At 35.8% G+C, this 16,751-nt stretch overlaps 1 protein-coding gene across 2 annotated transcripts; it reads right to left on the bottom strand.

The window, feature by feature from the left end:
- Positions 1 to 596: 596 nt before the first annotated feature.
- On the bottom strand, positions 597 to 16,403 carry LOC103707683 (peptide chain release factor 1, mitochondrial). Of its 2 annotated transcripts, XM_008792265.4 has the most exons (11): positions 16,214 to 16,402; positions 13,360 to 13,460; positions 6,620 to 6,721; positions 3,395 to 3,578; positions 3,217 to 3,265; positions 3,047 to 3,125; positions 2,729 to 2,803; positions 2,554 to 2,631; positions 1,504 to 1,662; positions 1,189 to 1,284; positions 597 to 1,118 (listed from the first exon to the last, which is right to left on the bottom strand). In XM_008792265.4, exons 1-11 carry the CDS (start codon positions 16,374 to 16,376, stop codon positions 930 to 932), a joined length of 1,275 nt encoding a protein of 424 aa, XP_008790487.1. In that variant the 5' UTR covers positions 16,377 to 16,402; the 3' UTR covers positions 597 to 929. The 2 variants fall into 2 exon arrangements, with proteins under 2 accessions (XP_008790487.1, XP_026660666.1); XM_026804865.2 differs by lacking the exon at positions 1,189 to 1,284 and having other exon boundaries at positions 16,214 to 16,403.
- Positions 16,404 to 16,751: the final 348 nt, after the last annotated feature.

Raw genomic sequence — 16,751 nt, 5'->3', positions numbered from 1 at the left:
TAGGTACGGTCGGGTCTAGGTCATGTACCAAGTTCATAGGTTGGAATGACATTCCAATTAAAGACTAGCGTACAGTTGATTAAATCAATGTTGCAGAAGTTTGGATTACCGACCAACCATCCTGGACTCACCAACAAAAGCCAAATGGGTTTAATATCTGTTTAATAATAAATATTATTAGATTTATTACTCTGAAGGCTCAACCAGTCGAGAGATCAAGTTAGTAACCTTCCAAGTGATCTATACCTTTTTCATTAAAATTAGTGAAAAAGGGGAAAAAACTCATAGAATGAATGATTCCTGAAGCATTGCATAGAATCAATATGGAAGCAGATAACCTTGTAATCTGGTTAAAGCACAGTGTGAAAAGGTTTGACTAAGCTGTACTCGAGACTTCAAATCTTATGAACGCGAGGACGTGAAGTAGCGCTAGGCTGCTGTAAAATGAAATGTTTCACTAGTACCCAAAAAGAAAGCAATTCTTTACATTCCCATACGATGGATTGTCAAAACAGTTTGAACACTACTTAAAACTATCAGAGGACTTTAGCAGTGTTTTGACTCATTGTTATTTTAATGAAAAAAAATGTAAGATGGAGATTAAAGAGTTTTAAGATATCACTAATTCTGCAAGCTGCAGTTCTAAATACATGAAACGTACAATTATGGCCTCTAAATCAACAAAAGAACACCAGTTGGATTACATTTATTACATTACTTTTTCCCTATTGGATTGCTACTTTGAACTGACCAAAACAATCCTGAACTCCAGCCTGCCAATCTTGTACAATAAGCAATCTTGATAGCACCAACACCACAAGCAGCAAAATTGATAACTGTTAAGACCTAGATGTTTCATTTTAACTTCTAACGCTAAGCATCCCTAAATATGAGGCAATACAACAAACTACAAATTAATGTATAAATAGTCAAGTGCCAAATGATGCAATGGCATCCATCTCCTCTTGCAATAGAAGAGCATCAATGAAAACGTCTAGGCTCTCCCCTTCCAGGACATCCTCTATGGAATGGTGAGTGATCCCAACCCGATGATCCGTGACTCGCCCCTGGGGAAAATTGTATGTCCTGATTCGCTCAGACCTGTCACCACTTCCAATCTATTGAAGGCATTAGAAATCCTGTTGGCAAGTCAATAACAATGGAGAGAACTTAAGTACTACTGCCTACTTGCTCTGCTCGAAGTTTCGATCTGTTTGTTTGAAGTCTAGATCTCTCCATTTCATATAGCCTTGCACGTAGCACTTTAAGCGCCTTGGCTTTGTTCTAAAGTGATACGGGAAAAGAGTTACACTAGTCATTTCCAATTCATTCGGTTATGCAATGGATCTTTAGCAAGGAGCAATATTACAAGTTAGATTGAAAAAATTGCTTAAGAAATTGACATTAGTCTGTGTCTCGATACTACTTATTATCATGCCCGCATAGCATGCCAGCATATTGTGGACAAAATATGAAAAATATGCATGAGATGGCATCTCTTACCGAGTGTTGTGATCTTTCATCTTGTATCGCCGCTGTTATTCCCGTTGGAATGTGAGTTATCCTAACAGCACTGTTTGTGGTGTTTACAGACTGACCTCCACACCCACCAGATCTGTATGTATCAATTTTCAGGTCTTCATTACGCAACTGAATATCAACCTGCAGAGTGGTTGATGAAAAAGCAATTCATATCGTCATGTCATTCTGGTGAAACATACTAAAGCAAGAAAGATTCAAAATAACTTTAAAAAGGAAAGAAAAACAAAGTGGAAAAGGATAAATTAGTTTTAACAGTTACACAGGCTTAACAAAGAAAGGCCTAGAGATAATTTAGAACTCGTACATTAAAACATAATCTATTAGTGGCAGCTCATGGTTCTATCCTGAAAACTAAGCTGGATTGCACAGATTCTTTAAGTACAAAGGCATTGTCATGCAACAAAATAACAAAAGCAAGATGCATATTCATAGAATTTCACGGACAGCAGTAAAATACCTCTAGAAATCTAAACCTATCACCAGATACAACACTACACTGAACAGAAACTGCTTGATAATGTTCATGCCCATTTCCACCCATTCTCAAATAAATGAAGCAGCATCATCAATCTCAATACAAATTTTAGGAGTAGCCAATGCTTTACCAAGATCATATTGAACAAAAGCATACTATGATGAGAAACATTTGCTCCATTATAATATATAGTTCCCACCGTAAACCTGCAGCTAGGGCATCACGGTACCAGCTAGCGAGAACACATACACATACATAAAAGCTTCCAGGGAAAGTTTGAAGTGCTAGCAGTACTAGCACAGAAAGAAATTGACATTGTAAAAGGACATTTGCACACTGTGCACTTCTTATGCATTAGATGCATTTCTTCTTTGCAATGACCATTATGAAACATCTCATTAGTAACCTAATGATATTATTCAGAAAAAAAGAAGCTAAAATGGATATCAGAAGGCAGAAAAAATAATAGTTGATCCCATCATAGGATATTCATGCTACTCTCACATTCTAACAAGATCACATGCACTGATCTTCACCTCATCAGCCTGAGGAAGTATAGCAACAGATACAGCACTGGTATGCACACGTCCTGATTTCTCTGTCACTGGAACGCGCTGCCAAATATAAAATATGTTGAGATTCGTAGAAAGAAATGCGTTAGCTATACTCCACCAAGTTAAATAAGATTGAGAATAACAGTCTCCACCACACCTGAACTCTATGAATGCCCCTCTCAAATTTAAGTTTTCCATATGCACCAGTTCCTGATATTGTTCCACTGGCTTCCTGTAATATAAGTTATACTATATAACAGCACAAATTTTATTCATTTAAATTTCATATGGAAACAAACAAGGCTTTAAATTTTCCAAGGATCAATTTAGTTACCAACTTGTAGTTTCGTGCATACAATTCATATAGATCAATCTACGAAGGTGCATACAACATGTGCATGCACATATTTAGGCATGCATATACAGACATACATACATAAAGACTGTTACTCCAGAAGCAGAACATCATAAGTACCTTGTATCCTTTTAAATCAGACTCCATTATATGTAAGACATCAAATTTCCATCCCTTCTTCTGTGAGTATCGCTCATACCTGTTGTGGTATTTTTTTTTTTTTAAGATGCTTAAATTCAAGCACCACCTGCATTCTGTAAACAGCAAAATAACCAGGAAAAGAAGCGTACATTCTCAATATATCCATTGCAAACAAAGAAGCTTCTTCACCTCCAGTTCCTGCCCAAATTATAATCCATCTTAAATTTCAGTTGTAACTACCAAAGAAATTAGCCAATCAACAAGACGTGACAGCAGACAAAGCCATGCATATTCAGAATCATCCAAGCAACATTAAAGTCATGTCACCTGCTCTAACCTCCAAAACACAGTCCCTCTCATCAGCATCATCTTTTGGAAGCAAACTTTTAAGCAGCAGATGCCGCAATCTCTTCTCCTCCTCCACAGCTTCCACCAATTCATCTGCTGCCATCTCTTGCATGTCTTTATCTTCAAGAGAATCAGATATCAATGACCTCAGACCATCAATCTCCTGTAAATTAAAATGTCACACCCCATGTTTGGGAAAATTTGTGATGTTACTGACTTCTTAAGGTGCAAATCCACTCCAAATATTACATGAATTTTCAATAGTTGAGTCATTGGAACACAAAATTTCTCAATAAGAAAAAAAATATCATTACATGAATTGCTGATACACAATAGCTATTATTTTTAAAAATATTAACAGGGCAAAAAGAACTGCACAAATTACCAATTGAATCAAATCTATAAGTCATATGCTACAGGAGAGGAAGTTGCAATAAAGAACAGCCATAGGTAAACCTATTTGGCTTCATGACACAATGCCAAGAGATGGAAGCAGGAACATAACACATATGATATGTTATTTGCAGGTATACGGTTTTAATATATGAAACAAGGATAATGTTTAATTCTTAAAATAAGGTCTGGAGGGAAGTTTAGAGGGTACAACTTCAATATATATATATATATATATATATATACAGACACATAACATCAAAAGTTTTGCAGCTGGACAATCCAGAAAAAAGTTTTATATTAACAACATGGCCATTATATGTAACTTTTTCCTTCATCTTTTTTATATAACTATCTTATAAAGAGTCCCAATGGGACAAGAAGAAAGAGTTAGAAACTATCCATCTCCCCCCTAGAAAAGCTTTCAAGCCGGTAACCAATTTCATCTTCATCCATCCATCTCCTCTCCTGTACATACATATCTTTTCTTCTTAACAAATACATCCACCGTGTTTTCTATTTTACTCTCCTTCAAGAAACAGAAATGATGAATGAACCAAGAAAAAGTGACTGCATTCACCAATTATGCAAACAGCAGATAATATGTTTATTCAGACGGCATTACAGGCAACCATCTTCCTTTACGTGTGTGCCAACACCAGTCAATATAATGAAAATAGAATATAGAATACAATCTCAACAAAAAATATGGCCCTTCTCAAAGCTAAAGGTCAAGATACATGGTGCCAAGTTCAACAATCTTATTTTCGTTAACAAACAATAGGAACAAAGACAGACATATATAAGTGAAGACTGGTGGCTGAACAGTAAAGACGTTTCAAGAGTGTCATATGACCATTACATGCCTTGGTGACTTATGGGGAAAATATCTATGAAATGACAAATAAAGCCTGAAGCTCTGTACTATTCAAAACAACAAGAAATAAACCCTATGAATGTGAAAGATAAGATGATCGAGATAGAAGTGGTAAAAGTAGGGCTATGTAGGTTAGTATAAGGAACAATTATATGAAGTAGGTATATAAGTTGCATTGTTGAGGCTATGGTATGGTGTCATGCCCCAAAACATAAATCTTAGAATTAATCAGTGTAAAAGTAGCATTAAACTTGGATCATCCTCAAAGAAGGCATATATCTAACAGAGCATAACCTGGTGTGCACAAAACATTAATTTTAGTCAAAATAGAAAAACAAAACTTTAACATAATCTATTATACACGTCTTTTGAAATTACAAAGCAACACCATGCCAAAATACTATATTGCCAGAGTTGTTAAAAAAAAAAAATAGACCCAAGAGCAACTTTATAATGCTAAGTCCTCTTTCCCTTAAAAGCTCCACTACAGCCGGTACACAGCTCAACAGCAAACTCCAAACATGATTAAGGAATTTAAGTTTTCATTGGAAATAGATCACCTTTAAAACATGTCATATTATCATTGGAAAATTCAAGTGAAGGTTCACTACAACCATTTTATAATGAAATCTAAATCTAATTTTCTAAAAAGAATGAGAAACTAATAAAGGTTCAAACACATAAATAGATAAGCATTCAAATAGTTCCAATAGTATCATAAATCAAATGAAAGTTCAGGTGAAGATTCAATGAAACAATATGATAACAAATAACAATTTGATTCTCTGTTAAGGTATGAGATAATGTAAAAATGGCATAAGTCATTCTAAATTTCAGATAAGCTCAGGGTAGTTATATCCTCATTATTAATGTAGGTGAGGACACTCATTGCTAATGTAAGAGAAACCAAGATAATCTTTGCCCAATCTTCCCTTGTTCATTCTCCCAAAGGACCTACCCTCCTTTCCCATTTTCATCCCTAGCCTGCCCCTGCTGGCCTTTATCAATAGGCATAAACAGATGGTTAAGAAGGATCAGTTCCCTAGGTTGGTTTGACCATGAGGTCGGTTGGATGAGTTGGTTAGAGAAGTCAGTGCTCAGCAGGTAGGCTACCAACAGGACCACAAGAAAGAGTGTTTATTTATATGAATATGAACATCATTTAAAAATATATCCTTTAAAATATTACATGTAAATAAGAAATTACCCCAATTTGAGTTAAATGAAAATACTCAAAGATTCAAATTCAAAAGTCGACTCCTCAACTAAATATCCAATTTCTGATATTTAGGGTTGGATCAAAACAGCATCTTTTTTATACAAAGATAATTTAAAAGGACTCATAAATTATGTTAGATCCAAACATCACTAGAACTTAGTTCTGGTAAATGTCTAGTACACCAATCTCCAAGATTTCATCTAAAATAGTGCAAATCAACAGATACTGCATGAAGCCATCAACCGAATGGTTCATATTCTAGTGCTACACGCACATATATGATCAGATATAGCATGTCTAGCAAAACATCAGAGGAGGCCTTCATTAGAACAGGTCTTTTGAATGGATTGAAAGTTGAGATAAAGAAATAGTAGACCTAAGTAAACATCTAGAGAGAAGTGATTGAAAAAGAATTAAAATAGCTTGGGGAAATTTTTAAGGAAGACCTCAAACGAAATAATGAGTCAATGTGGGCAAGTAATAAGGCATGGGTTCATGCCTTGATGGATATGACCATAGTTTATATGACCATAGCTTGTAGTCTGAAACTTTGAGATTTGAAAGGAAAAATTCATATGACACCTAGGCAACAGTTCATAGGTCAATTAACAGGGTACGTTAGTAATGGTCAACCATGACCAAGACTACAATCATTTACATTTTGGTCGAGAATTTTTAAAAAATAATGTTAAACAAGGCAAAGTAATTAAATTACCTCCTTTTTGGTTCTCAACTCCTTGATCAGCTCCACAGAGCTCCCTAGTTTTCGTAGCTCCTTATTGGCCTTTGAAACTCTGTTGCTGAAACTGCTGGCTGTCTTCAATTAGCATCATAAACATGAAAAAACATGATAATTAGTCAGCTAATTTAATTAACAACGATGCAACATCATCATTATAGAAATTTAGGCAGCTCCGAGTATACAACTAGTTTGTAAGTCTTGAGGGACAAAGGTTGTATAACAATCAAGTGAAACTAGGCGATATATTAAATCTTAAAATACATGATATCTATGGTCAGAGAGTTTTGTTAGTGATTAGCTCAAGAAGGGAAAAAAATGGTAGCTCAATGAAAAAACAGGAGAAAGTTGGTAGATTGAATGAAATGAGTGGTATATCTTAAACAACAGAAGAATCTATATAGCCCGACAAGAACAAATTTTTGAAAAAAAAAATTCTTATTAAATTGCAATAATAATGGGAAAATGGACATATTCTCAAAATAGTTTGAAGTTTCTCTTTGTGCCACCTTTTTTTAATGAGTAGTTTGAAGGTTTTCAATAATTTAAAGAATAATTCGTACTAGTATATTTAGAAATGAGAATGTGATTATCGTGCAACTTGCTGACTCGTACATAAAAAAGATAAACAGTTTAACAATACTAAATTTTAATTGAAATAAGTATACAGAGCAAGCAAAGTTTGCATGCTGATAAGTTATTTTGTTCAAAAGAAATACAACAGTGATGTCCACTTGCTTGTCTCATTAAAAGTTCTTGAATGAATATTTTAAAACTGAGGTAAAGGAATGCAAAATCACATGCTCTGTACCATTACACCTATTGGATATGTTCGAATACCGGAGTTTGGATGTCCAACAGTTTTGTGTCATCCAAACTTGAAGAATCCAGCACCCTAAGAAATGATCTTTGAACAAATCCACAAAGGGCAATCCCCTAACATCTTGATTAAAATGCTGAAAGTTAATTGATCTTGGAGATGTCTTTCAGGACCATCCAAAAATCAATGCAAGACCTAAGCATGATTCATGTCATCCTCTTGTTACAGGTTGTTTAAGGAAAGCCCATATATGCACCTCTTGCTAAAGCATATTAACGAAAATTTATGCATAGATATCTCTCTGAAGCGCTCTACTCCGCTGTTCCATGTAAATCAGCCATAGAAACACTTTTGAGGGAAGAATTAACCATGTTACATGACTAATAGTCTGATTGACAGCTTTAAATCTCAGCTTTATCTCATTGAGGCCAAAATGCAAAACCTGATCATTGTATTCTACATTTTAGATTTCTCTCTGAAGCCCTCTACTCCTCTGTTCCATGTAAATCAGCCACAAACACACTTTTGTGGGAAGAATTAACCATCTTAGATGACTAATAGTCTAATTGACATCTTTAAAATCTCAGCCTTATCTAATTGAGGCCAAAATGTAAAGCCTGATCATAGTATTCCGCATCTTGATGCAGTGATGGAGGCTTGAATCAGCAGAGATATCTGATCCCTTAACCAAGAACATGGACGGGGATCATGGAGTTCTCATGGAATCAATCTCAGACGTTAGATTAAGGAGTCAATCTCAAACCTTGAAGCATGACTAGTCCAGATCATATCATTATTTTAGAATCAAAATAATTAAATTGCATGACCCATAAATTATGGCCATCAAGTTTCCTGACCTACAAATTACTTGGACCTGAAATTAAACTTAATTTTAAAAAAAAATAATTTGTTTATTCTGTCTTTAAAATATAGTATCTATATAGAATATGGGAAGGGTAAAGGGATAGTGTTGAGTAGTACTGTGATGTGAGTATTACTATCAAGAAGGAAAGTGGTTCAACTCCCCCCCAGGGCCCTCTTTTCCCTCTCCCTCCCAATTTCTCTTGTCGATCCCTCTCATTTTCTTTCATTCATAGATTTTGGCAGATATTATCCTCTTTTCTACTCTTCTAAACCTCAATTTTCTCACTGTCTTTTATCATGAGTTGATATTTGCTTGGACATTGGTTAGAATTAGTCACTTAATGTCCTCAGTAGCCTTCTAAACAAATTTAAAAATCTAAAGCCCTTCAAGTTGTTAAGAGTCATCAAGACACTTACTTCTCTGCCCTCTTCTCTTTTGTAGGTTAGGATGGCAACAAATTAGCCTGTTCCCTAAGCTCCCTCACCCATTAGGCCCATCTAAGCTATTGCATGCTATCCAGAGAGATCCTCCATCATGTCACCTTCAGGAAGAAAAACAAACATAGATGCATGCCCCCAAAACCTCTTCCCCTCCCTTACATACAATAAAGCATTCCACCCAAAGGTCGTCATAGATATCTTTCTAATGTGAAATGACAACAAAAGCCAAAATCTGCAAATAACATATATTTGTTTACTTAACACTTAGGTGGTGCTAACACTAAGTGAACTTGGAAGTCTCTTATGCCAACTATTGATGAGGAGTGTAGACAATATAATGTCCACATTCTTTGTCAGGTAGTTGGGACTCAAGATTGAACCCACACCTAGAATCATATCACTTTGACTCATGAAAGATGAACCAAGGATTATCTCACTTAAAAACCGGAGGTTCTATGTTCGCATCCTGAGTGGTGTATCCTCAACATTTTGACTTAGGTAATTATAATACAGATCGGACCCTTTCTTTCTCAAGAAGAAAAAAAGGCTCATGAAAGACAAGAAAACCAAGGTTGTAGAGGTATGGAATATGCAAATTTAGCTTGAAGATCAATTTTAATAAGACTTTGTCAAATGCAATGTGGTACCTATGGGTGCTCGTGGTGTTAACTTTGGCACTCTCAAAAAACATGAAAACATCTAATACAAATGAATTTACAGGCTACCCTTAATGTCTTTTTTTTGATGTTATAAAAGGGCATTGGTGATTAAAACTCATCATGCTTGGAGTACCATAACGACCCTAAAGTTGCTTCCAAAGTAATGCTTGCAACCTGAAAATCTAGAGCAGATACACTATTTAGCAAAGAGTGATGAAGTATTTCATGTTGAAAAATTAAATTTAGGACAAGAGTAGCAAGGGTGGATATTCTGCATCATGGTCTCTTCCATGGTCTGCCGTACCGGCCGGTACGTACCGGTCCGGCCTGGGACTGGTACCGGATCAGCGTGGAATCCGGTACCGGTGGTTTATTGTTGGAGAACCGGTTCGGAACCGGTTCGGACCGGTACGTGACCGGTACGGACCGGTCCGGGGCCGATTCGTACCGGTCTAGGCCGCCACCGGTATGCCGACCGGTACCGGTACGGCGGACCTTGGTCTCTTCAGTCGTGATGATAGGATCTAGGAATCTTGTCCAAAGATATTTAGATCTTCTTAGATTGTAACGTGACAGCCATCTCCATATGAAGTTTTCATAGTCTAAATAAAACATTAGCCTTATTTTGGCTTGTTCAAGAACTGAATATTGTAGACTAAACACGAGGATTTTGGTTGTTTTGCCTATTCTGTATAATATAAACCATTGCACCACACTAAAAATATACATGACAAAAAAAGTTTTATTTAGAAGGAGAATTTGGGAAAAAGAAACCTCAAGAAAGGTAGTGTGTGACTATCATCTAATCTATGAGTAGAAAGAGGTTTTGAAAAATTACTTTCCATCACTTGATTTCACATCCAAAGTTGTTGTTGGAACACCCTTCTAGTAATTAGTAAAGGTATGGTAGTCAGTTGGAGGGTGGCGGTAGGTCCCTCAAGAAAACATTGACTTGTCTACCAAAAAATTAAAAAAAAAACAAAAAAGTTGCACAAATTGAAACTTGATTTAGCTCATTCAATCATAAGCACATGTGGGTTGCATGACCCTAGCCACGTGGGACTAGGTGGACTAGAATTGTTCGAATTTCTGGTGGCCCACCCAAGCTCGAAGTGATTTAGATGAGCTTGGGCTTGGTTTTTGAGCTCGACGGGCCGAGCTAGGCCTAAAATTTGAGCCCGCCCTTTAAAGGCCCTAGGCCCAGCCTAGTGCAACTGATTAAGGAAAGGACTAGAGGAGTTGATGGTTATCGCCTCCTCGCCTCAACCCCTCACCAGGCTAGTGAGGCTACCACCAGTTCGAGCCTTTGAGGAGAAGTGATTCTTAGGTTCCTCGCCTTTTCCTCCTCTCGTCTCCCCACCAATCTAATGAGAAGAGTCCACCCCCTCGTCTCCTCTCATCTCGTCACCGCTCGCCACTAGTTCATCTTTCCCTCAATCCCACCACCAGGCCACCGCCCCGATTTGGAATCGTCCTCAAGTCTTCGCTCCTCATCTCGGTCTACCATACCAGCAAGCCATGAAGCCTAACTCTGGCACCAACCCCTTCTCCATTCCTCCACTCCCCACCACTCTCGTCAGCTGAACCCTCGGCGACAGCTTCTCGCTGTACGTTAGCTACAAGTTCTTCTTCCAAATCCTAATCTCCCAAAAGACCAAGGGCAGGCTGGTGCCCAAGTACACCAAAATGAATGAGATCCAGCACGCATCGCCTCACTTGTTGTGTGGCTGTGACATCCTCGGTGCTGCCAAGACTAGGTCCGAAAAACACTAGCTTTTATCATCCCAATACGACAGACAATATAAGCAATTGGGATTTCTTATTGACAATATTAAAGTTGGCAATTTGCGATGACATGTGATTTGGTTTTATGTCTGAAGTTTTGTATAAGGTTATAATGCATGACGATGACTAGACTGGTTGAAATGGAGAAGTAGAGATTTTGCTTGTGTAATTTCTTTAATGATATCAAGCTAATTAGCATGATTAACTTTGGTTGTATTCTGAATCCTTTAGCCATGTTTGGCTAGAAAAATTTTTAAGTGTTTCGAAAATTCTAGGAAACCTAAGGCCCAGCCAGAAAGCTTGAAACCCGATAAGTAGCAGGCTCAGACCTAGGAAATAGGCCTGAAGGCCAGGCTGGGTAGAGCACGGGTCTGACTAAATGACCTGGCACCTTGGGCTGAGCTCCACCGGAACCCGACCCAGCCCGACCTACCCGTTGAGCAAGTCTACAGGTGACCTACCAATGTCATCTATGTCCATCCTTGGCAACATATAAAATACCAAAAACAAAAAAACTAATTGGCCTGAATATCATATCAGAAGATAACATCTCCCGCATTTTATTAGTGGTAGCTCTTCTAGGTGAGTTGGGCCTAAGCATTCTTAAGCTTGGCTCAATTACAAAATAAGCTGCCCTTGCGCTAGGCCTGGTTGACTTGGGCTTGACACCTTTAATGGGTATTGTTGCTTCTCGGACTTCCTAGATCAAAATATCAGAGTCATTACAAAAGGGCATCCAAATCTAAGCAATCATGACCTATATCTTTGTTACAAGTGATCCAGAATAATTTTGATATTTAATGTAATCACACCATAGTCAAGTAGTGCACCTGTGTGATCTATGCCCCTAATTCAAAATTAAGTGGATATCAATTATGCTTTGCACATTGTGTCTTGATCAAATTGGATGGAGAGGGTGGCTTTCTTATAGCAGATGTACCTTTACAATGTACGTGGCAAGAAAGAAATAAATAAACATAATATAATGTTGGTAGAAAGAAATAAATAAAAATATAAGGGAGGCCAATTTGTTTTTGTTCCTTCCCCTTGTGTTAAACATATACAAAAACAAAATTAGTAATTAAGGGCATGTTTGGATTGTTTTTGTTTTACTATTTTTATTTCTCTACAAATAAAAAATTAACGAAAATAAAAAGAGAGGATCTTACTACTATAAATAAAGGCTTTGTAATGATTTTATTATTTATTAAGGGAAAGAAAACACCTAAACCATACTTTAGCCAATTTTCTAAATTTTCTTTCAAGAGATACGAGTTGAGCAAGTTGAAGGAATTTCTTTCTTCTCCCTAATCGGATTACTATGATATTAGAGCCTAGAATCCCTACTCTTTAAAGTCCTACCAGATATGCGAGCAATACAAGCAAATGGGAGAAAAGCTTTTGATACTCAAAATAGAACAAAGGATGAAGATGAGAATGGCTTCTACCTCGGTTAATGATGATGCGACGTCATGTTTTAGTTAATTGAAAGAAAAAATTGTACAATTCATAGAGCTTGTGGCTCAATTGATGCCTTCAGCTTCAATACGTCCAACTCTTGTCAAAAACCTATGTCCACATTTGAGTATGACAAAAAGTTTATTCTATTAATGCCCGAAAAAATGGACATTTCACAACAGGGGATGAATACAAATCAAAAAGCAAAAAAGGATGGTTTCCCCTATTTATAACGAGGACAAGTTTTCATTTCACAATGGTAAGGTTGTTTTGTCGTGACCTACTTGTCATAGGTTCGAAATATAGAAACAATCTCTTCACATGCACGGGTAACGCTACATACATTTGACCCTCCCCAAATCCTGCAATGACGGGAACCTTGTACATTGGAACACCCTTCTTTTATTTCTCTACAAATTATTGAGATGCCACATGGATATTGATGTAGCATTTGTAGGAAAAAATTCTGTCAGTTGTTTTTATTTCCATTCTTTTTGGAAAGCATAAGATCTATGCTTCAAGAAACTCTAAAGATTTTAGAAACACTTTGAATAAATACATCATACATATTGTTTAGTCTAGTCAATTTGTCTTCTATGATATTTGAAATAAAAATGAAAAACAAGATCAATACCAAATAGGCCCTAATTTTTTGACAAACATACAAATTTTGAAAACATTTTCATTACCCGGTTGATTTGATTGTGAAGGAAGGCACTTCTTTGCTCGATTGTTACCATTCTTTGTTCCATGATTTTGAGAAGGTCGGCAGAAAGTTGTGGATACAATTCTAGCAAATCAAAGAAACATCAAGAATAGTCAGCACCAATGGAATCAAGAGCTTTCAAAAAGATGCTTAAGAAATAATCATTCCCTATGATGGACCTCATCAATGTATTTTGACCATGTTTTGTGCTTTAGACATATGAACACATACAAAAACATCATGCTAAACATTGGATGAAGATGGTTCTATCAAATCCTCAAGGGAAAGATTAGTATGGGAGGGGAGTGATTCACATGTTGCCTTATAAAATCATAAATCAATACATAAATTATATTATAAAAATGAGCACCAGCTTCATTTTCTGTCTAATTCCAACCCTCTCCATATGTTTAAGTGAATTTATTTGGTTATTTCCATGTTCAAGTGGTTCTTGATATGACGCATATAATGTTGATACTGGTACCAATACTCATTCTTTTTATGGCATTTAAAAAATAAGCAACAATAGATGTGAAACATAACTCAAGTTTAGGCGCACCCCCCCCCCCCCCCCCCGGGTTTACAACCCAATCATTTATTGGGCTTAGATTTAAATTTTCTTTCACTTTCAATCAATTATTTCGCTATCATTAATAATTATAAATTCAAATAATTAATTGGAATAGTTACTAAAATGCAATATAACTACCTTTAAAAATAGCTTTAAGTTATCTTCTATTTCATATTATTTTATATTTAATCTAATTTTATAACTTTTAATTAATTATATCAAAATTTAATTTAAAATGACAAGCCCATACCAGTTCGTTTGTGTCAGGCGATGCAGTATGCACCAACTATGATCAGTTTTAACATCCTCTACCCTGTCTTGGTATTAGGATGCTATTGAAATGGTGCGATACCATCAAATTGGCAATTTTTAAATCCTTGCTCTTAACCAAGCAAATTTCATATCCCAAAATTTTTGGATGTATCTCATACATTTTCTCTCTCTCAACTACCCTCCTTTATGTCACCTCCGCCCCTACACTAGCTCCTATCCCTATCTATCCATCCACAACCACCAATCTCCTCCTCCCCCATTCTCCCTCTCTCTCTTTCTCACATCACTCTCTTTCTCCCCTAGCTGCCATCTAGCTCTCTCCCATATCCTCTCTCTGCCATTGCCCTTCATTTCTTCCCCTCCTTCCCCATCCTACCACTCCCCTCAGTATTCATGTTTAATTAGCTTATATAATTTATCTTATCTATTTTCCTTCTTATTTTATTTTATGTTTTATATTTTTGTATTTTATATTTTTTATCTTTAAATTTCTTGTTTTGCATGCTTATATTTTTATTTTAATATCCATTTTTGTATACCATTTTGTTATATTACAATTCAATTTTATGCCATTTTAATTTCTTATGTTTATTTCATTTATGTTTTAAAAAAATCATATTTCTATTTTATTAGTTGAATTTTCTGTCTTAATTATGTACTTTTAATTTCTACTTCTTAATATGCTTTTAACTTATTTTACTCTTAAACTTGTTTTTTCTAATTTTTCTCATTTGATCTTTTTATTAGCTTTTCTTGTCTATTTTATTTCTCTTTACTGTAGTAATTTCTTTTATATGAATTTTTATGAATTCAATTTATTTCTTTATTTTATTTTATTATAATTTATATTTATAATATTTATTGTATTCACTATTTGCTTAAACGCATGTTGCATATGTCAATTTGCTAGTAAGGCTAGAGAATAAGAGAATCGTTAATTTATCATTTTAAATTCAGCAAGTTCACATGCATTCTGTGGGATTTAAGGTATATGCAATAAAGAAATTCACATGTGAAACAGTCACTGTAGATGTCCAAGTCCTTTAAATAAGTCTACTAATCTTTTTCCTATTATTGTTAATTTTTCCTTATGCAGTACTTCAAAATATGAATGAGTAAGATCACATGAAAACTGTATAAAGAAGGTACATTGAACCATTTAAAAAATTATTCAGTTTTGTCAGCATCCTCACTTCCATAGTCTTTCAATAAATTGACAATTAACCAAGCTTAACTAAAGAAACTAAGCATAGTTTCTTCATTGGAGACATATTTTATGATTGACTACATTGTATAAAGGTGTATCTTAAGCTAATTTACTTCAAGCAAGTTATGCTCAATTGAATCAGCTTGTTAGTTATCTAAAAAAGAAGTAAAGATCATTGATAGGTCAATAAGAAGAAGGAGAATATTACAAGATCCTGCAGCGACAACCTTTAAGGTGATGAGGAGTTCAAACAGATAATCAAATTTTGAGTTAGGTATTCGATTTATAACTTAACAATATAGAAGACCAGCAATTTGCATTTATCCAGCAGAGGATACAGAATATTTCTTCAATTAATTACAGAATACCGTAAATTAACATCTGAACAAGATGTAACTCGAGAATTCTAGGTTCAACCAAATTATCTAATTTCTTGTTTTGAGACATAGTCAAAATCATCAAAACAATAGTACGTGAAAGACGATTACTGCCAGGAAACGAAATTGAGCCCTAGCAACAACCATAAGAAGCTTAAAAGAAGATACATTAGATTGTGATAAGTTCCAATTAAATGTAATCTCCTAACGTCCCAAATTTCTCCATTATCACTAAAATTGCTTAGAAAATTCAACAGAGAGCACAGGACGACTCTCTTAAAGACAACCAGCATGCTCAAAATCTTCAAAAGCACTGAAATTTCATACGTTTCCGAGCATTGGTTAGAAATAAGAAAGAAATTTCTTCCAAGATATATTAGAATAACCAAAGAGAGGAGAGTAAACGTACCAGTGGAGTAGGCGCGAAGAGCCGAAAGAGATGGTTTTAAGATTGGAGATGGAAAGACCTGCCTGCGAGGAATTGGAATCCGAGAAGATGCAAAGGAGAGAGATCCGGAACGATAGAGGTCGCGAAGCAGGCGTCGCTCCCATCGGAACCCTAGAAATTTCATCTCGACCGCCCGGAGGTAGAGAAACGGACGCCGTATCGGCCATTTTATGGCTCGGCAAGAGTTTGGCTGCGTCCAGCGTTCGGCCCCCGTCGAACCGGACCCAACCGCTCCGGCGCCCGGTTCAAGGGTCCACGTTCGAAGATCCGTTTGCCCGGGGTAAGTAAAAACGTAAAAAAAGAAAACCTTCTAAAATTCAAATTTACTTGAATATTTTTTAAAAAAATTATATTTATTTTTGTATTTTTATAAAATATTATTTTTACATAAATACTTCTAATATAACGGTTCTTCTAGCACTGTTAATAAAAATCATATTTATTTTAATTAAAAATAAAATAAAATTTAAAGATTACTTTTTTGTCTTCCATCGCGATC

Source organism: Phoenix dactylifera, unplaced genomic scaffold, assembly GCF_009389715.1.
Source record: "Phoenix dactylifera cultivar Barhee BC4 unplaced genomic scaffold, palm_55x_up_171113_PBpolish2nd_filt_p 000502F, whole genome shotgun sequence".
Classification (NCBI taxonomy): Eukaryota; Viridiplantae; Streptophyta; class Magnoliopsida; order Arecales; family Arecaceae; genus Phoenix; species Phoenix dactylifera.
Note: the sequence above shows the minus strand (reverse complement) of the source record. Positions and strands in the feature narration are given on the sequence as shown.